Source organism: Melanerpes formicivorus, unplaced genomic scaffold (assembly GCF_026170545.1).
Source record: "Melanerpes formicivorus ecotype bairdi unplaced genomic scaffold, bMelFor1.0.p_v2 SCAF_1, whole genome shotgun sequence".
Lineage (NCBI taxonomy): Eukaryota > Metazoa > Chordata > Aves > Piciformes > Picidae > Melanerpes > Melanerpes formicivorus.
Window position 1 is genome coordinate 57,483,442 of NW_027142353.1, and position 21,191 is coordinate 57,504,632.

The 21,191-nt window shown below is 41.7% G+C and overlaps 1 protein-coding gene across 3 annotated transcripts in view; it reads left to right on the forward strand.

Moving 5' to 3' along the window:
• RDX (radixin) overlaps nucleotides 1–20,086 on the forward strand; it is a 48,832-nt gene extending 28,746 nt beyond the window's left edge. For all 3 annotated transcript variants that reach the window (XM_068144545.1, XM_068144534.1, XM_068144527.1), the window contains 10 exons: nucleotides 948–1,222; nucleotides 4,895–4,978; nucleotides 6,296–6,442; nucleotides 8,175–8,271; nucleotides 8,976–9,139; nucleotides 9,758–9,888; nucleotides 13,441–13,601; nucleotides 14,609–14,701; nucleotides 15,551–15,793; nucleotides 16,809–20,086. In XM_068144545.1, coding sequence (XP_068000646.1) covers nucleotides 948–1,222; nucleotides 4,895–4,978; nucleotides 6,296–6,442; nucleotides 8,175–8,271; nucleotides 8,976–9,139; nucleotides 9,758–9,888; nucleotides 13,441–13,601; nucleotides 14,609–14,701; nucleotides 15,551–15,793; nucleotides 16,809–16,973 — 1,560 coding nt within the window. In that variant the 3' untranslated portion in view covers nucleotides 16,974–20,086. The remainder of the gene's footprint in view (nucleotides 1–947; nucleotides 1,223–4,894; nucleotides 4,979–6,295; nucleotides 6,443–8,174; nucleotides 8,272–8,975; nucleotides 9,140–9,757; nucleotides 9,889–13,440; nucleotides 13,602–14,608; nucleotides 14,702–15,550; nucleotides 15,794–16,808) is intronic.
• Nucleotides 20,087–21,191: the final 1,105 nt, after the last annotated feature.

Below are 21,191 nucleotides of genomic sequence, written 5' to 3' on the forward strand. Positions count from 1 at the left end.
TGGATGTGCTTTCTACCAATCACTGTATTATTTGATGCTACAAATAGTTCAATTTTGCTTTAATTTGATGTTAAAAATAGCATGTTTTTGCTGTAGCCATAGTTAGTGCTTGAAGCTGAGCCTAAATGGTAGGGAAAATTCTGCATACAAAGCAGTTTTGTTTGAACTTTGAAGTAGACAGAACTTAGGATGACTACACCTGATCTTTTTACAGACTTCATGATTATAATGCTTATCTGCTCCACAGAAAGAATATGATTAGTGGCATTATGTACTTTTGCACAGGAACAAAGCACATGTGTTTAATTCAATAGTTCAAAGACTTCAGAAAGCATCCAACTTTACACTTAGATTGAAGAAATGCACTTGAATCCTTGCTAAAAACCTTTGTTAGACCCTAATTTGTTACTTCTTGCAGATCATCTTTGCATTTAGCTGTAGTTGTTTTAATATGTACGACAACTTTTAGGCTGGATGTTAGGAAGAAATTCTATACAGAGAGAGTGATTGCCCATTGGAATGGGCTGCCCAGGCAGGTGGTGGAGTCACCATCATTGGAGGTGTTCAGGAGGAGCCTTGATGGGGTGCTTGGTGCCATGGTTTAGTTGTTTAGGTGGGTTGGATTGGTTGATGGGTTGGACGCGATGATCTTGAAGGTCTCGTTCTGTTCTATTCTGTTCTATTCTGGATTGACTTTCTCTTTTCCTAGGTTTTTGTGATAAAGACAACACAAGCCTGCAAAAAAAGTCATTGAGAAGTATTTCAAAGTTTACCCAAACAGGTGTACTTGACTGAGTGCCATGTGAGCCTTTAATGAGTTCTGTCTACAGTTGCCTTGTCGGGAAACAGTGGATTTCAGTGTAGAGGAGCTAAAGACTTTGTTACTACTGAGTTAGTTATATTTAACATACCATTGAGTGCTTTTCTAATTCATTGCTCTTCCTCAGGTAACACAGCAAGACGTAAGGAAAGAAAACCCTTTGCAGTTTAAGTTCAGGGCCAAGTTTTTCCCAGAGGATGTATCAGAAGAACTAATTCAGGAAATAACTCAGAGACTTTTCTTCCTGCAAGTCAAAGAAGCGATCCTAAATGATGAAATATATTGCCCACCGGAAACTGCAGTTCTTCTGGCTTCTTACGCTGTCCAGTCCAAGTATGGAGACTACAGTAAGGAGATACATAAACTAGGCTACCTAGCCAATGACAGACTTCTCCCTCAGCGGTGAGTGAGACTGGTGTTGAATCATCTGCAGCATATCAACTCAATTACAGTACATATTCTATAATTAAAATAGTAATTAATAATACACATGTAATGATCGCTCTCTTAAGAGGGCATGTTTTGCTAGTAAAACTTGGAGATGCTAATTTAGACTCTGAATAACAACCATGAGACCTTTTTCCTGTCCCATCTGCAACTTGTCTTCACAGATTTAGTTCAACAAATTGCCAGAGTGCTCCAAAATGATGTTCCTGGAGGCTTGCTTTTGCTAAATTGCAATCAAAATACTTTTATTTGATACTCCCTCCTTTTTTTTCCCCTCTTTTCATATTTTGCTCCCCTCTTTATCCCTTTTTTGCTCCCCTCTTTATCCCTTTTTTGCTCCCCTCTTTATCCCTTTTTTGCTCCCCTCTTTATCCCTTTTTTGCTCCCCTCTTTATCCCTTTTTTTGCTCCCCTCTTTATCCCTTTTTTTGCTCCCCTCTTTACCCCTTTTTTTGCTCCCCTCTTTACCCCTTTTTTTGCTCCCCTCTTTACCCCTTTTTTGCTCCCCTCTTTACCCCCTTTTTTGCTCCCCTCTTTACCCCCTTTTTTGCTCCCCTCTTTACCCCCTTTTTTGCTCCCCTCTTTACCCCCTTTTTTGCTCCCCTCTTTACCCCCTTTTTTGCTCCCCTCTTTACCCCCTTTTTTGCTCCCCTCTTTACCCCCTTTTTTGCTCCCCTCTTTACCCCCTTTTTTGCTCCCCTCTTTACCCCTTTTTTTTCCCACATTTAAATGATAATTTCTTTTAAATAATTGTAAAATGTACCACAAAATTTATTGTAGAAAATTGGTAGCCTGGACAGAAAATTTAGATACTAAATTGAACCATTGCTATTGAGCATAAATTCTTTGTCAGTCACTCATCTAATTGGTTAGGAATGGTAAGCACCAAGATTATACTTGTGTTTCTTTACAGAACCAAAAGCATGCTTCTGGCATGTTTTGGCAGCAAGAGCAGCACTGTAACACAAATGGACAAATTTAGATGATATTGTTAGTGTAGAGGAATCCAAAGTGATGGATCATGGACAAATGTGTGACAAAGATATGTAACATTAATGCATCTTCAGAGAAATGAGAGCCATGAAGTCATTGGAGGTTTCTTTAGAAGTCATATGCTTTGTCTCCTTGGTTTGAAAACTGAGAGTGGAAGCTCACCTATTAGTGTAACTAAGCCTGAGAATTTTCTAGCAAGCAAAAAAAGCCTTTCAAAGGACTGTGGTGAAGTATGGAAAGAAATATTTCTGAAAATGCTTCAGATTCTTGAAAATCCTCTCTAGGAGTTTGGGTTTAACTGTTTGCTCCCTTCCTGTGACAGTAAAATCTGTACCTCTTCCTTTGTTAGGAAGACAGGGAGATAGAGAAGACAGTAAAACTGTCATTGAATGTGTTAGGTCACAAACCTTGGGTTTTGCTCAGTTATAATGACAGCCTATGAACCACTGTGTGGGGCACAAATTCAAATACTTGTGATGCTCCTTTTCAGTAGATACTCAGGTGGTTTCCCTGCATATGCTTTCAACCAGTTGTGCACCAGTCTGCACTGAGTGAGCACACAGCTTCTGTATTCATTCTGACACAGTTATTCCTGTTTTCCCTCCTGTCACCAGGAAATTTGCCAGAAAACTACAAAGTACCTCATAAAAGTACTTCAAAACTATATCTAATATAATGTCAAAAATGCTTGTTTTCCAAAGTAGACTAGCTTTGCAAAGTTCTACTCAAAAAGGTGAGAAAAGATGAGCAGTTTGCATTCATCATAGTCTTAATGTTCACCTGTCAGAACTACCATGTGTTTCTAACTGTTCTCATGCTGAAAAATCTTCTTCTGGAGTCCAACTGGAATTTCTCCAGGAGTAACTTGTACCCATTACCCCTTACCTTTTCCATGTGACTCCTTGTAAAAAGGGAGTCTCCATCTTCTTGGTAGCCACCCTTTATGTACTGGTATGTGGTAATAACAACTCTCCTAAGCCTTCTGTTCTCAAGACTGAACAAACCCAGTTTGCTCAGCCTTTCCTCATGTGGTAGGTCTTCCAGTCCTCTGGTCATTCTTGTGGCCCTTCTCTGGGCACTTTTCAGCCTGTCCACTTCCTTTTTGTACAGCAGGGACCAAAACTGAATGCAGTACTCCAAGTGGGCCTGAAAAGCACTGAGTAGTGTGGGACAATGAGTTCTTTGTCTCTGGTGATGCCCTTACTGATGCAGCTCAGCATCCTGTTGGCTTTCTTTTACACTGAGGCATGGTGTTGTCCAGGTCCCTGGAAGTGTATTCCTGTCTGAGCTGCACTCCTAGGTTATATATTCCCAGATGCAACACCCTACAGTTTTCCCTGTTGAACTTGATAAGGTTCTTGCTAGCCTACTCATTCTGACTATCCAGGTATTCCTGGAGGGTGGCTCTCCCTTCTGGAGTGTAAACCTCCCCACTCATTTTGGTGTCAACTGCAAACTTCATTAGGGTGCTCTTGACCCCAACATCCAGATCACTTAAGATATTAAACGGTGTTGGACCCAATATTATTCCCTGAGGGACCCCACTTGTGACTGGCTGCCAGTTTGAGAAAGCTGTTTATGACCACCCTGTGGGTATAGCCTGTCAGCCAGTTCCCCACCCACTGCACACACCTGTGCTGTTAATTGGCAGCACTGTCATATGAGAAGACCTCACCTGGAGTACCATGTTCAGCTCTGGGGCTCCCAAACTAAGAGATACATGGACCTGCTGAGTGTGTGAAGAGGAGGACCACAAAGATAAGAGGGCTGGACCACCTCTGTATGAAGACAGGCTGAAAGAATTTGGGCCATTCAGCCTGGAGAGGATAAAGCTACATTTCAGTAGCTGAAATGGACTTACAGGAAGGCTGTAGAAGGACTCAAGGGGAAGTTTAGGCTCGAGGTGAGGAGAAAGTTCTTCACTGACAGAGTCATTACCCATTGGAATGTGCTGCCCAGGGAGGTGGTGGAGTCACCATCCCTGGAGGTGTTCAAGAGGGGATTGGATGTGGCACTTGGTGCCATGGTTTAGTCATGAGGTCTGTGGTGACAGGTTGGACTTGATGATCCTTGAGGTCTCTTCCAAACTTGGTGATTCTGTGACTCTTTAGAAGGACTTGTAGCAAGAGGATGAAGGGCAGTGGTTTTAAACTGGAGCAGGGTGGATTTACATTGGACAGAAGGAAAAAGATCTGAAGCTCTTTACAGCAAGAGTGACAAAATACTGGAACAGGTTGCCCAGGGATGTGGCTGAGGCCTCATCCCTGGAGATGACTTTTGAGGGTCCACTCCAACCCAATGCACTCTATGACTCTGTGAGGATTTTATAGGCTTGCATTTTCATGTTCTGAATGTTTGATTTTATGACTTTTCTGAATGCAGAGATGTGCCATGGTGTGACTTTTATATTACAAAAAGCAGAAAATACCATGAAGATATTTCAGAGTATTTTGAAAGTGCATTTGTTGAAATGCAAAGTTTCTGTTAGGGTTAAAAAGATTAATATTGTACGGGAAAATCATGTATAAATTTCTTCAATTAAAGCATGTGTTATGCTGCATGAGCCAATGATTTCAACTTCACAAGGTTGAATGGGTTGTCAGTGTCATTTAATAGCAACAACTTCTGTTTACAGTGTGTTAGAGCAGCACAAACTGACAAAAGAACAGTGGGAAGAAAGAATACAGAACTGGCATGAAGAGCACCGAGGAATGTTAAGGTAATTGTTAAAAAATCTTTTTAAAGCCATTAAAGGTTTTCATTAATGTTGTTGTTGTTGTTAGGATGTGTTTTGGAAGGCAGCATAGAGGTATACTTGCTTCCAGGTGTTGATCTTTTAGAGGGTAGGAGAGCTCTGCAGAAGGACCTTGACAGGCTGGACAGATGGGCAGAATCCAACGGCATGAGATTTAACACATCCAAGTGCCGGGTTCTGCACATCGGCCACAACAACCCCATGCAGAGCTACAGGCTGGGGTCAGAGTGGCTGGAGAGCAGCCAGGCAGAAATGGACCTATAAGGGTTGATATTAGGCTGAACATAAGCCAGCAGTGTGCCCAGGTGGGCAAGAAGGCCAATGGCATCCTGGCCTGTATCAGGAACAGTGTGGCCAGCAGGAGCAGGGAGGTCATTCTGCCCCTGTACACCGCACTGGTTAGGCCACACCTTGAGTCCTGTGTCCAGTTCTGGGCCACTCAGTTTAGGAAAGATGTTGAGTTGCTGGAACATGTCCAGAGAAGGGCAACAAAGCTGGGGAGGGGTTTGGAGCACTAGCCCTATGAGGAGAGGCTGAGGGAGCTGGGGTTGCTTAGCCTGGACAAGAGGACACTCAGGAGAGACCTTATTGCTCTCTCCAACTACCTTAATGGAGGTTGTAGACAGGTGCACATTGGTCTCTTCTCCCAGGCAACCAGCAGCAGAACAAGAGGACACAGTCTCAAGCTGCACCAGGGGAGGTTTAGGCTGGATGTTAGGAAGAAGTTCTTCACAGAAAGAGTGATTGGCCATTGGAATGTGCTGCCCAGGGAGGTGGTGGAGTCACCATCATTGGAGGTGTTGAGGAAGAGACTTGATGGGGTGCTTGGTGCCATGGTTTAGTTGATTAGATGGTGTTGGATGGTAGGTTGGACTCAATGATCATAAAGGTCTCTTCCAACCTGATTAATTCTATTCTAATCCTATTCTATTCCAGCCAATGGGCAGGCAGTTGTCATAAATTTCCCAGTAAGCTTCAGTGAGCTGTTCTTACCTGCATGATTTCTGGTAGAGTTGTCTGTTGCCCACAGTTCCCTGCCTCTAAAAATATGTTTACTATTTCCGTAATTCATGAGGTGAAAAACTAAAGTGTGATGATTGAGCTGTACTTGGGTATTAGGTCACAGAGCTTTACAGGTATCTAAGCCAACATAAACATGAATTTCAAAGACAGTTGAACTAAATTTTGCACTGGTTAGTTACTCTGCAGTTCACTTATTCCTACAATGTCCTTTTGCTTTGTCTACATTATGCCATTTTGGTTTTTTTTTTCTTTTATCAGGGAAGATTCCATGATGGAATACCTTAAGATAGCACAAGACTTGGAAATGTATGGAGTCAACTATTTTGAAATAAAGAATAAAAAAGGAACTGAATTGTGGCTAGGAGTTGACGCTTTGGGTCTGAATATATATGAACACGATGATAAGTAAGTGGCTCAAACTCATGTTGCTGTTCTGTCCAAGGAGATCCTGTCTGAGATTATACAAAAACTACCTTATTGTGTGTTCAGGAGCAACTAGCAAACCAGATTCTCGTGTAAAAGGTAAAACCAGAGAAATAGAAGATAACTGCCAGAGTATTTGAATTTTAAAGTTTAACTAGGGATGCAAAAGTAGGGAAAGGAAGGACATTTCTGTGTCTTTTAATACGGATGCATGATAGCTGGACCAACTTTGTATGGTTTCTTTCTGTAGTTTTCACTCCCTCAAGACTTCCTCAATCAGGATGAAAAGGCTGTTGAGAAGCTGAGGAACATTTTGTAAGAGCAGTGTCTAGGATGATAGATGGTAGAGCATGAAAAACTTTGGTATCTAAAAGTGGAAGCTTTCAGACATCAAAGAAAATACAGGAGTCTTGTGTCCTCATGAAGAGATCAAACATTCTCTCCTAATTGAAGAGGGATAAAGCTGAGATGTACAGAATTTGAAGAATCTGAAAACAGAGCAGACTTGCTATGTTGTTTCTTTCCACACACTTACTAGTGTCTGATGTCACCAGTCCTTTCACAGTGATGTGAAGTGTCAAACACCAGACAAACAGTTGTCAATTTAACTGAAACGTGAGGCTCTTCAATGTATGTACTCTGTAATGAAATTCTGCAAGCCTTAATTGCCATTAGATGGCAACACAACGCCTGAAAGATGTTAATACTCAGGAAGTGTTCAGATCAGAGTGAAAAATGAAACAAATTTTGTTATGCTTTAATGCTCAGTAGTTAGCAGTCAAATACTTAAACGTTTTCTAACGCTGTTCAGTCTGGAGAAGAGAAGGCTCTGAGGTGACCTCATTGTGGCCTTCCAGTATCTGAAGGGGGCCTACAAGAAGGCTGGGGAGGGACTTGTCAGGATCTCAGGTAGTGATAGGACTAGGGGGAATGGAATGAAGCTGGAGGTGGGGAGATTCAGGCTGGATGTGAGGAGGAAGTTCTTCACCATGAGAGTGTGGAATAGGTAGTCCAGGGAGGTTGGGGCCCTATCCCTGGAGGTGTTTAAGACCAGGCTGGCTGAGGCTCTGGCCAGTCTGATCTAGTGTGGGGTGTCCCTGCCCATGGCAGGGGGGTTGGAACTAGATGATCCTTGTGTTCCCTTCCAACCCTGACTGATACTATGATAATATAAATTAACAAAACTTTCCATGCTCATGGAGTAAAATACTAACACTTCTGCAACTGGTGCATAACAGTATAAGAGTTTAAGTTATTTTACCTGGGATGCAAGGGAAATAGATTTAACTTGAACGTTGGAAATGCGAGAACGCTTCCCTTGCACCTTAGCTGAAAGGCTGCTTTCATTCCACTCTTGGAAATGTCAGACTTCTCAGATTGAACTAGTTATTTTCATTGAAAATGAAATTACCAGTAGGTTATAAAGAATCAGTACAGGGTTGTGGTGTTTGGCATCTACTTAAGAGAAGTGGAATAAGTCACAAATGGAAAATCCTCAGTGTGCCGTGTAATTTATTTGATGATGATGATAATGATGATAATAATAATAATGTGTAAAATAAATTGCCTACCAAGATACATTTCAACTGTTGTTATATTTTGTGAATGTGGCTAAGTGTGATAGTGAAGATAGTGTGGAGTTCAGACTTGGTGAACATAAGTAAAATGTACACCTTCACTGCTTCAAGTAAGAACTTTTTTTTTGTCTTTGAAGGCTGACACCCAAGATTGGTTTTCCTTGGAGTGAAATAAGAAACATCTCTTTCAATGACAAGAAATTTGTCATAAAGCCAATTGACAAGAAGGCTCCTGTAAGTAGTGTGCAGAGTAGTGTGCCTTTGTGGATGGAGGGATTTAAGCCTGCAGGGGCTTAACTCTGGCATTACGGCATGAGTAAATATTTAGTGATGCTTTCTGTTACTGGCAGAAGAGTCAATGGTGGGAAGGAAATTGTTATTTTTTTCTTTAAGTATGGTATGTTTATTTTCTCTGTTTTTATTCTGGTTGATACTCTTTAAAAACTCTTCTTCCTCTTGTAAATTTGTTTCATTATTATGAAGTCAGCTAATGTTCTGTGATGCATTGAAAAGCCACCGTGTAAGAAGATTCCTTTCTCTGTTTTAATCTGGGGTTATCTTGGGGGGGATTTGGTTTGGGTTGGTTTGGTTGGTTTGGTTGTTTTCCTTTGTTATTTTTTTTCCTCCTGTTGCTGCAGCACATTTTGTGAGACTTTCTAGGTTCAGGAGCATGCAGAAATAAGCTCACTTGTTTTGTTTAAATAACTATTTTTGAGTAAACTCCCCAAGCTCTATGTGGAGGAATCCTGACGTTCTTCTGAATTTATATTGCAACTTCCTGACTAGGAATTACAGATTATGGTGTTGGATTGCTCAGAGGATGAATGTTAAAATAGCTCTGAGTTTAAATTTCACAAGGGTAAGCGTGCAGTGATGGTTTGAGTTGTGCCACAACTGTATTTCTGGACTAATGGATAGGTTGCCATTATTTTTGCTAGGATTTTGTTTTTTATGCACCCCGACTGAGAATTAACAAGCGAATTTTGGCACTGTGTATGGGAAATCATGAATTGTACATGAGAAGGAGGAAACCTGATACAATTGAAGTGCAGCAGATGAAGGCCCAAGCTCGAGAGGAGAAACATCAGAAACAATTGGAAAGGTAATTAACAAACTCTCATGAAACAGGGAAAAAAATTCTTTCTAGCCTGTTAAGAAAACTAAGTCATAGAATATCAGACCGCTTAGCATTCTGGAAGAGAGCTGCTTTTCCTTCTGTAACACTGAGCAGGCTCACCTGTCCCAGTAGAAAGCTGTATATTTTTTGAGCTTTCAGCATAGTAATAGTAGCTGCACTGCTGTTTCTCATTGTGCTGTTGTGAAACAGTCTTAACTCTCTCTTGCTTGATCCTTAGGGACTTCTGTGCTCTACGGGTGAACCTTTTAAAGCAAGTTCAGTGAAGAATGTCATGTCTTACCTTCTGTCTGTTTTAAAAATACTGTTGCCATTTCTAGCCCAGCAGTGTCTGGAATGCAGATAGAATTGTGGATTTACCTGCTTGAACTGTAAGCAGGGTTACTCATCAGTTCTGTTCCTAGGTAGTTTGTCCTCAATTTTGAAACAGAAATTTGGTAGTTCTTGCATTGTAACCTGAATTTTAAGCATTTAAGGTGTGCGCTTCTCTGCTAGATGAGTAAGCTGAAAAATTGCCTAGCAGCATCCTGAGAGTAGAATTTAATTTGAGAGTAAAAAAAAAATCTTTTTTTTTGTTTGTTTTAGGGCACAACTAGAAAATGAGAAGAAGAAAAGGGAGATAGCAGAAAAGGAAAAGGAAAGAATAGAAAGAGAAAAGGAGGAATTAATGGAACGCTTAAGACAAATCGAGGAACAAACAATGAAAGCACAGAAAGGTGAGTCTTACTGGGTTTCTTGTCTCTGGCAGTGCTCAGTTCAGTGGGGTAGAGCAGTGCTGCAATTCTATTGGTCTGAATTTCTTTGTCTTATTTCATTTGTAAGTTTGTATTACCGTTAGTAACCATAATATAATGGTGCATTTAAGGAAGATACTTCTTCAGTGTTAAGAGATAAAAAGATGGTGTGTATGTATTTGTAATATAAACCCAATTCCTAATATAGCAAAAGCTTCAGTTTATTAAAAAACACTTAATCTTACACAGTTCAAGCCAGAATTATGGCATGAAATGCTGAAAACTTGGACTTGAAGGGAGGAGGGAAATTAGGAAGATTCAAAATGCTTCCTCTAGCATGTTGTCAAATTTGGCTTTTCATTTGAAAGTTCTTTGTTCCTTCATTTTTCTATGCTCTTGTAAGGTGTGAGAATTTTAAAACTGATGATGTCAGATTTCAGTGAATAAACAATCTGACCAATCACACTTCTTTCTGCTGAACCACCCTATGGAGTCTCTGCCTCCACTACTTCACAGTATCACAGTATTGCCAAGGTTGGAAGAGACCTCAAGGATCATCAAGTCCAACCTGTCACCACAGACCTCATGACTAGACCATGGCACCAAGTGCCACATCCAATCCCCTCTTGAACACCACTAGGGATGGTGACTCCACCACCTCCCTGGGCAGCCCATTCCAATGACTAATGACTCTCTCGGTGAAGAACTTTCTCACCTTGAGCCTAAACTTCCCCTGGCGCAGCTTGTGACTGTGTCCCCTTGTTCTGGTGCTGGTTGCCTGGGAGAAGAGACCAGCTGCCACCTGGCTACAACCACCCTTCAGGTAGTTGTAGAGGGCAATGAGGTCACCCCTGAGCCTCCTTCACAGTCCCTCCTCTCCATATTCTTCTTTTTGCCTCCAATTTGGTTCATATTTCTAAGTTTTGTTCCTTTCTTCTGTTCATAACTGTTGGCTTCAAGCATGAAGCCAAAATGCATAGGCCTGGCACTGTTCCCCATCTCTGTCCCCATGTTTTTCACTTTCAATGCAGAACAGGTTGTATATGCACAGGTAACACATGAACTGTGCCTTGGCATTGTTTAAGGGAGAGCTATTTTTACCCAGGACAAAACAATGTCAGGATAATTTTAAAGGGTTTAGCAATGTACATTGTATCACAACTTTTGTAAGCAATTATATGCTCATGTGCTGCTTGTGTTTATAGCCTTCTATTCACATGTGGAAAGGTGTTTACCTAAAAAATAGCTGTGTTTTGTAGTTAGCTTGGTAGTTAGGAGTTCTCCCATCCTCATGGGAAGATTTTTGAGTATTTTTTCTTAAATAATTATGCATTTTATTTAATTTTTCTAAATGCTGCATTTGTACAACTCCACATACTTGGAATGCTGTTCATTTAATGTTGTAACTGATGAAGTAGGCCTGGGAAACCAAATGAAGAATATTTATTATGTGACACCTAATTAGAACTACAGGTGCAAAGATTAAGCATGTGGCAGCATTCCTGGGGAGATGTGTGTTTAATATTAAGGCATATGGTGAAGGACAAATGGGTTGTTCCCACAACTGAGAAATTGCTGAGGCTTTTGAGTAAAGAAATCTGACAGCTATGCCTAGACAAAAGCATAATCACAACTTTATCATTAGAGTCAACCAGGAAAGACTTTTTTCATAGCCACTTCATTTTGCATGTTGGAAGAGCGTGTTTTGGCTGTGCAAATCTTACCTTTTAGTACTATTAGATTATTACTCCTTCCTATTTCACTCGTGGGTCACAGTATCACAGTATAACTAAGGTTGGAAGAGACCTCGAGGATCATCGAGTCCAACCTCTCAACACAGACCCCATGACTAGACCATGGCACCAAGTGCCACGTCCAATCTCCTCTTGAGCACCTCCAGGAACGGTGACTCCACCACCTCCCTGGGCAGCCCGTTCCAATGACGAATGACTCGCTCGGTGAAGAACTTCCTCCTCACCTCGAGTCTAAACCTCCCCTGGTGCAGCTTGAGACTGTGTCCCCTTGTTCTGGTTCAGCACTTCAGATTGCAGTATTTTGCTAACCAGGCAGCTAGACAGCTATTTTATCCCTCCCTTGATTTAAAATTATGTCTGTGTGATCTTTTTGGCTCTGTTCTACATGGAATTTTTCTGACCCCTCTAATGAGTCTTAGCTCATTTTGCTAAAGGCACACCCCTTCACTGTAATGATTAAGGAATTTTGTCAGGAATTTCAATAAAGTAGCAAAGTTGTTCCCTTTTTTTTAAATATAGGTTATGTATTGTATATAAAATCTCAGTAGCAAGAGTGAGGGTTTCAGTAGAATAGAATAGAATTAACCAGGTTGGAAGAGACTTTTGAGATCATCAAGTAGAACCTATCATCCAGCACTATCTAATCAACTAAAACCATGGCACCAAGCACCCCATCCAGTCTCTTCCTAAACACCTCCAGTGATGGTGACTCCACCACCTCCCTGGGCAGCACGTTCCAATTGCCAATCTCCCTCTATGAATAACTTCTTCCTAACATCCAGCCTAAACCTCCCCGGGTGCAGCTTGAGATTGTGTCCTCTTGTTCTGGTGCTGGTTGCCTGGGAGAAGAGACCAACATCCGCCTGTCTACAACCTCCCTTCATGTAGTTGTAGAGAGCAATAAGGTCATCCCTGAGCTGCCTCTTCTCCAGGCTAAGCAACCCCAGCTCCCTTAGCCTCTCCTCATAGGGCTGGTGCTCCAAACCTTCCCCAGTTTTGCTGCCCTTCTAAGGACACATTCCAGCAGCTCAACATCTTTCCTCGCCTGAGGGGCCCAGAACTGGACACAGTACTCGAGGTGTGGCCTAACCAGTGCAGTGTACAGGGGCAGAATGACCTCCCTGCTCCTGCTGGCCACACTGTTCCTGATACAGGCCAGGATGCCATTTGCCTTCTTGGCCACCTGGGCACCCTGCAGGCTCATGTTCAGCCTAATATCAAACAATACCCCTACGTCCCTTTCTGCCTGGCTGCTCTCCAGCCACTCTGACCCCAGCCTGTGGCACTGCATGGGGTTGTTGTGGCCGATGTGCAGAACCCAGTACTTAGATGCGTTCAGTCTCATGCCGTTGGACTCTGCCCATCTGTCCAGGCTGTCAAGGTCCCTCTGCAGAGCCCTCCTACCTTCTAACAGATCAACTCCTGCCCCCAGCTTGGTGTCATCTGCAAACTTACTGATAACTGACTCAATCCCCTCATCCAGATCATCAATAAATATATTCTGTCAGTGAGGTGACAATTTTCTGAAACACTGGGCTGTTGGAACACTCAGGTGAGCTGAAGTATATCCAAAGTATGTCTTGGAAGGTGATGGGACGATGAGACATGGAGCATAGCTCCAGGTAACATGCTGAGCAGCCCTTCTTAGCTTGAGGCAGCCTTCAGAAGTTTGTCTGCTTTCTCGGTTGCCTTATTTTGAGCATGTTGCAGCTGCTGCCTGTGTTGCGAGTGAGGAATAGCTGGGTAACGATGCCTTATCTGCGAACTTTGCTTTTGGCAGAGCTAGAGGAACAGACTCGAAGAGCTCTTGAACTGGATCAGGAACGAAAGCGTGCAAAAGAAGAAGCAGAGCGCCTGGAAAGAGAGCGTCGAGCAGCTGAAGAAGCTAAAGCTGCCCTAGCCAAGCAGGCAGCTGATCAAATGAAGAACCAAGAGCAGCTAGTAAGAAGCTTACACCTGTTTTGAAACAAACTTTGAAAGATAGTTGACATTTTAGCCTGTGTTCTCTGTTCTGTCAGTTTTGTCAGAAGAGCAAGTGCATGGATGCTGTTACTGGTTGTTGTGGGAACAGTTTTACATAACTACATGAGATTCACCATTTCTTGCAAGAAAGAAATTAGATTCTGGAATTCTGTAGGAAATGAAATGATGAAGTAGACATTTCAGACTGACAGCACTCTCCACATTCTTCTTGTAGCAATACCAGGCTTATGCAGCTGAGAACAAGTGTAGCATCCTTATGCAGTCCATTGGGAAGCCTTTTCTCTGAGGCCAGGCTGGTGGTGGTGGGGAGTTGGTGACACAGTGGTTTGCTGGGCTTTGTTTTTTTCTTTCATTTTTTCTTTCTCCTTTTTCTTTTGTGTGTGTGTTTTATTTTTCCACCCTCTTTCCAGCATTTACAGAATCTTCTCACGTTCTGTGCTAGACAGTTTCTAATTCAGGATTTTTCACGTGACTGAGAAAGGAATGGAAGGAGTAAAAGAGATGATTTCTGAACTGTACACCAGCTTTTGATGTTCTGTAAACTTAGGAAACAATTCTAACAGCAAGACTTAGCTTAATCATACTGAGGTGATGATCTAGAATCATAATCTTCACAGTATCACCAAGGTTGGAAGAGACCTCAAAGATCGAGTCCAGCCTGGTGTATTAAACTGAATCAGCCCTGAATGCTAATTCATGACTACATCTTACTCTTTCCAGCAAACATTAGAAGTGTGGAAGAGAAAATATCTCTCTCTATATATCTATATATTATTTTCCCCTGTATTTATTTCCCTCAGGTAAGAGTACTGGTTATATGCTTAAAATTTGTGGTTTTTTAACTGAGAAGGGATAGATGGTGACTAACTCTCTTCAAGTTGGATCACAGCAAAGGTTGTGCTTTCTTCCACTGCAGAGCCAAGATGATACCAGTTTAAAAGTCTGCTTTGTTTTGTTTCTTTCAGGCAGCAGAACTTGCTGAATTCACTGCCAAGATTGCACTTCTGGAGGAGGCCAAGAAAAAGAAAGAAGAGGAAGCCTCAGAATGGCAGCACAAAGTAATGAGCTCATGCTGTGTGAAACCACAACTTCAAAGAGACTAAGGGACATGAGTGCAGAAATCCCACTGGAAGCCCATGGGGTTGAATCTCTCTTTCCCTTAGGCTTCAGAGAAGCCTTTCTTAAAGGTTTTTGTTCTCCTGTCTACTGAAGCCAGCCTATACATCTATTTAACTTCTTAATATTAAATAGTCATGAAGTGGGGGGAGGAATTCTTGTCACAAAGGTATGGTCAAAGATTTAAAGCAGCTGCCTTTACATACGGTGAAGAACTAGATGGGAGCTCTGTGTTGGAAAAGAGAACATGGCAGGAGGGAAGCATATAAAATCATGAGTGGTGGTTAAAGATGGGCCTTTGCTATTGTTCTGGCTCATGAAATGTAGTGGGACAGTAGTTTAAAGCAAGAAATCTTTCTTCATAAAAGCTGTTGTTACTTATGGGGTGTGAACACTAACTGTGTGCACAGGTTCAAAAAGTGGCTGAACGAATTCCTGTAAGTTTTGGTTGGATGTGAAATTTGAAGACATCACCTTTAATTTAGGAAGTTCCTGAGCCTTGAATGTCAGGAGGCCAGTGAAGCTGGAAAGCAATCAGTGTGACTCCACTGTTTTTTCCACTCTTCTCTTGTCTGTTGCTGCAAACAGCCAGACTCTGCTACAGCTGATTTTGAGTCATCTCTCTTCTACTCTGTATTCCTGTTTGACATTTGTGGTGTGTAAGTTGGTCACATGTAATCTATAGAGGACGAGTTTCCGTGTGTCTGAAAACACCTCAAATACTTATTTTAACTTTTCTGAGTATTTATAAACCATTTTAAAAGATGCTAAGTACTGTTTACTATATTTAGGCCTTTGCAGCCCAAGAGGACTTGGAAAAGACCAAAGAAGAGCTGAAATCTGTGATGTCTGCTCCTCCTCCGCCTCCTCCCCCACCAGTTATCCCTCCGACAGAGAATGAACACGACGAACACGATGAGAACAATGCTGAAGCCAGTGCAGAACTGTCTTCTGACGGTGTCATGAATCACAGGAGTGAGGAAGAGCGGGTAACAGAAACACAGAAAAATGAACGTGTTAAGAAGCAACTCCAGGTAATGAAGATTCATAGTCATAGCAACATAACTCAGGCTTTGGATTTTCATTCTTTACTGGTCAAAAGTGGCTTTGGAATTATGACATGCCAAGGAAGCAGCCTTTTCATCATTTACTAATTTACTGACCAATAACAGTCCTAATATCCTAGAGCTGGAACAAGTGCAAAGATTGGATGTAAGGTGGTGCTTTATAGCTTACAAATAGCAGTATTTTGTGGCATTGGCCAGTAAATATTTCTAATCATTATATAACGTCCTGGATGCTGAGTGTGAAGAGTGTAATGTTTTCCTTTCTCAGTACTGAAATTCATTAAGGGGTATGAACAGGTGCTGTCTTAATAGCGTTTATTTGCAGTCACTCAGAGACACTGTAAATGCCAAACCTGCATGATGCCCATTTTGGATTCATCTTGCTTTCCTAAAATGGAGCATTTCCTCCTAGACTGGTCTCGCCCTTCAAATTATAGTAATCCATCTAAGGGGCAACCTTTTGCCTTGTTATGAAATGTCCCTTTGGAAAGGACATGAAAAACAATATGAAAAGCTCCTTCTTTTTCTGGCAGCAGTGTCTTAGTAGTGTGTGTGTGTGTGTGTGTGTATGTATAATATCCCTTCTGCTTAACCAATTGGTGAACAGGCTCAGGGAGATAAACAAGACCTCTCTTTAGTCAAGCAGGAATTGAAAAGTAAGGTCATTCTTTTCTCCTGTCCTGCTGGTCTCCTCCTTGCTGGTCCCATTGTTGGATGTTATGGTATGAGGCCTTTTTTCTTTTTCCTTTTCTTTCTCTCCAGTTTCATGCCCACAATTGCACAAGGAAAGAATCCTATGCTCTCTCTCTCTTTCCCTCTGCAGTCTTGCTGCTAGACCTCACAACTTGAGTAACTGAACAGCAAAGCAAGCATTTGATAGTTTGGCTTCAACAAACCATTCCCCCAGTTGCAGTTGTCAGAAATTCCAGAATGGTTTACAAGATTAGTCAAAGCACTTAAATGCAAATATTTTATTTAACAGGCTTTAAGTTCTGAGTTGGCTCAAGCCAGAGATGAAACCAAGAAAACACAAAACGATGTCCTTCATGCTGAGAATGTTAAAGCAGGCCGTGATAAGTACAAGACTCTTCGACAAATCCGACAAGGCAATACAAAGCAGCGTATTGATGAGTTTGAAGCAATGTGAGAGCTGTTATTTTGCATTTATGTTCCTCCTAAAGCTGAACCACCAACAGAGAAACACAAAAAAAAAGCAGGCCTTTGCAGATCTGATGGATTGCACCCCACTTTGCCAAAGCACTTCATACCAGTTTGATTACAGTGGCTATGAGACAAATTTAAGGGAAGCCATTCAACAGTGAGGCAGTCTGTCATCTCTAACTTTTTTGGGGGAGGGAGGGTGTGGATAATGATAGCAGTTTTTTCCCCCCACCATGTTTTCAGGTGGGTTTTTTTTTCCCCCCCATAATATTTTCAGGTTGTTTTCCCCCCCAACATGTTTTCAATTCCCCCCCCCATCATGTTTTCAGGGGTTTATTTTCCCTTTCATCATGTTGTCAGGGTTTTTTTTCTCCCCCCCATCATGTTGTCAGGGTGTTTTTTCTCCCCCCCATCATGTTGTCAGGGGTTTTTTTTCTCCCCCCCATCATGTTGTCAGGGTTCCCACCCCCACCCCCTCATGTTTTCAGGGTGTGTTTTTTTTTTTTCCACTCCCCATCATGTTTTCAAGTGGGTTTTTTTTCCACTCCCCCCCCATGTTTTCAGGTTCCCCCCCCCCCCCATGTTTTCAGGCTGTGTTTCCCCCCCCCCCCCATCATGTTTTCAGGTTGTGTTTTCCCCCCCCCATCATGTTTTCAGGTGGGGTTTTTTCCACTCCCCATCATGTTTTCAGGTTGTTGGTTTTTTTCCCCCCCATCATATTTTCAGGTTGTTGTGTTTTCCACCCCCCCATCATATTTTCAGGGCTTTTTCCCCCACCATGTTTTCACTTCCCCCCCCATATCATGTTTTCCAGTTTCCCTTTTTCCCCCTTTTTCTTTCTCTTTGCAAACTGATGTGAAGTATATCACGACTGACAACTGTATATATTGCTTAAACATAAAGAAACAGAACAAACCCTGGAACTGAGCCTAAACTGGATAGGTACTATTTCAGTAAGAAGTTTGCAGTTGCATTTTTCAATATAGCAACTCCATTAAGACTTTGCTATTGCTGACTTTCAGGGGTTTTGTTGATTTGTTTTGTTTTTGTTTGGGGTTTTTTTTTCTCCCCTCCTTCTTTTTTTTTCCTTCCCTCCCAAGTGAAATTCTTTGGTGTTTCATGTCCTGTCATCATTGATGGTTTTCTTTGCCTGCCTGTTCACAAAGGTCTGGATGGCAGGTGGTAGTTCCAGAAAAGTGTTGCTTTTTTTCAATGGAACGCTACCTGTGGGCAGCCCGTGGCTGCTGTTAGGCTTCAATAAGTATTGCTTTGCCTAGGTGACTTTTATTTCACTCTGTTTTTTAGCAGTGCAAAATGTTCTAAATGAAGCAAAGGGGAAAAAGCCCACAACCAACCAAAAGAAACCAAACAAGAATCCACTAACAAACAAACAAACCAAACCTCCAAACACAAAACCCCCAACTAAACCAACAAAGCTTCAGATGCTGTTTGCTTGTAATTATTTTGTTTGCAGTAGGGAGACCTGGACCTTTCTGGCAAGGGAGCATATGAAAACATCAGTCCCAGGGAGGGGACAGTATCCTACCTCACTACTATGTACATGATGACTGGTCCTTCAAACACCATGAAAAGAAACTGTTTAAATTGACTATCACTACACAGTGATGTCACAGGATGCTAGGAGGCCTCACTCCTAGGATTTTCTTTGAGATGGATTTACAGTGCTAAATACTGTTTTAACTGCCTTTTGTTGAATTTAGATTGTAAAAGCATCTTGTGTGTTTTAAAGCTGTAACCTGTCACTGGTATGCTCTCTCTCCTGGGAGGGGTGTAGAATGTGCATGTCAGTGTTAGCTTGGGTTTTGGGTTTCCAAATACAAAATGAAAGCTCCCAGAACTGGAGTTAAGCGTTGCATAGCTTCAGTTGTCAGTGAAGCTAGTATCGTAATTGTCATACCTGGTGTCACATCCTTGTCACCAAGTCCTTTTCCTCTTGAAAAGGAGACCTGCTTTTTTTTCCCCCCCTTTTTTTTTTCCCCCCTTTTTTTTTGCTTAGAAATGGAACTTGAGAAATAACTTCACAGTTAATGTGAACTGCAGTTATTCCTTCTATTATAGTACCCTAGTCAATACCTACAGTGGAAGAACCCTGCTTTCTCTGAGGATGGTTCAGCTCCTTTTTCTGTTTGAATATTATGCACTCATCAATTTACACTTATCTATTAAAATTTGCCATTTTATTCAACCTTTTTTTTTTTGGGGGGGGTGGGGAGGTTGGGTTTTGTTTTTCATGCACATCAGGTTGAAATTTATTATGAACAGTCCAACCGAGGGGGTTTTGCTTTGGTTTTTCTTTTAGTTTTGGTTTTATTTTGGGGAGCACAAAGGTTGGCTATGTGGGGTGACATCCTGAAAATAAAATAAAGATACATTAATATATTTTTTTGGTTTGGGGGGGGGGGGGGAGTAGCTAAACATACCTGACCTTGCAGACTGATGTGCAGGGGGTGTGCACATGCTTCAAAAGTGCTGCTCGGTGGAAGTCGCAGTGTGTTGTAAGAGCAGTTTTTGGTTTCGCAGGCTTCGTACAGCGAAGCTATGAGGAAGTTGCTGAAGTATTGGAACAGTTTGCCCTAGCAGGTGAAATGCTGTGCTTCCAGTGAGAGGTGTTCATGTTTCCCTGGAAAGCGTGCACTAACACTGATACATCAGTTTCAGTCTTGGCGGGGGGAGGGAGTGGGGGGAAATACCAGTCAAGTTTGCTGTTCATCAATCTACAATCCATAGAGTAGGGCAGAATGGATTAGATCCATTCCTAAAGCTGTGTGATTTGATTTTTATTTCATTTCATTTTGGGTTTTTTTTTTTTTCTAAACAACCAGGAACAACCATTTGTAATATGGCTTTTCACAATGAACAAAGTGGTGTAATAGCTGCTGCTGCCACCAGCAGTTGGGAACACTTAACTGGTGCAGAAATACTAAGAATACTTTTAATGATTACTTGGTGAAGCAATTTTCCACATGCTTTTTTCCTTTAGCCTCATGTTTTGTGTTGTACAATTAAGCTACAATGACATCTACTATTTTGGATAACATTCATTGGTTAACAATAAAGAGATACAGTTAATTTCTCTGAGGTCCATTGTTGTTATTTAATACCTTTTCTTTCTGACAGCTTTGCTAAATGTACTGTAATAGCCTTTTTTCCACCCCCCCCACCCCCAGAGCAGTGTACAGAGTTTTTGATAATCTTTTCTTTCACACTCTGGTCAAAATGGAAAAAAAGACAATAAAATTCAAACAATCAAATTGTATCCCTAGGGAACGGCATTCTGCTTCAGAAGTAACCACATGCAGTTGGGAGGAAGCACTGGTGATTGTCTCTTCAAAACAGATTTGCTCTCTTGAGAACAGAGGGCAACTTTGGCCACACAAGAGCTCTAGGGGTAATGTAAGAACTTTCAATCACTGCCTACATACTGCTTAGCCCCAGGTTAGGAGACATTTAGTTTAATGTGTTGATGTCTTAAGCATTGAGAAATCTTGGAGCACTTTTTGGATGCTGCACATTGTAGAGGACAGTGCTGACAAATCACATGCATGGCCATGTGTTTTAGCTAATGGCAAGTTTAAGGGCTTTTTTACCTGGTTAATCCATTGGAGGAGGCAGGAGCAGTCTCGTATAAATAGGCATACAAATTAATCTAAGCAGCTCTCACATAAATTAGTCCTCTCGAGTGACATTCCATTCTATGTTGTGTTTGTTTAGCTTTTCACTCAGTGCAGGCACATGACCCTTCTCTTACTCCATATGGCAGAATTGCTATGATGAATTCAAATGTGCACTTAATAATTCTACCTGTGCATATCTCCAGCGTTACACTTCTATCTTTTTGGAGCCCCTCCTGCTGAAACATTAGATTTGAGGTTTCTCATTTGTTAGAGCTTCTGCATAGGTATGCAACTTCAGAATATTGTACTTGAGAGGGGGAGGTAAGTGCTTTGGAAGGCTTTCTTGTATTTTAATGTGCTTGAGGTGGAGAGAAGGGGATATGAAGTGGTGCCACTACTTCCAGGGCAGACTAGGACAATCACCCAGAATGCCTTGATCTATGAGATGTTCAGATACTACAACTGAGAGATTCATAGAAACATGCAGAGTACATTGAGCAGTTTGTTCTTACTCCGATTCCTCTCTGGCTCCCAGCAGACTGAGTCTTAAACCCTTGCTGCCTTTCTTT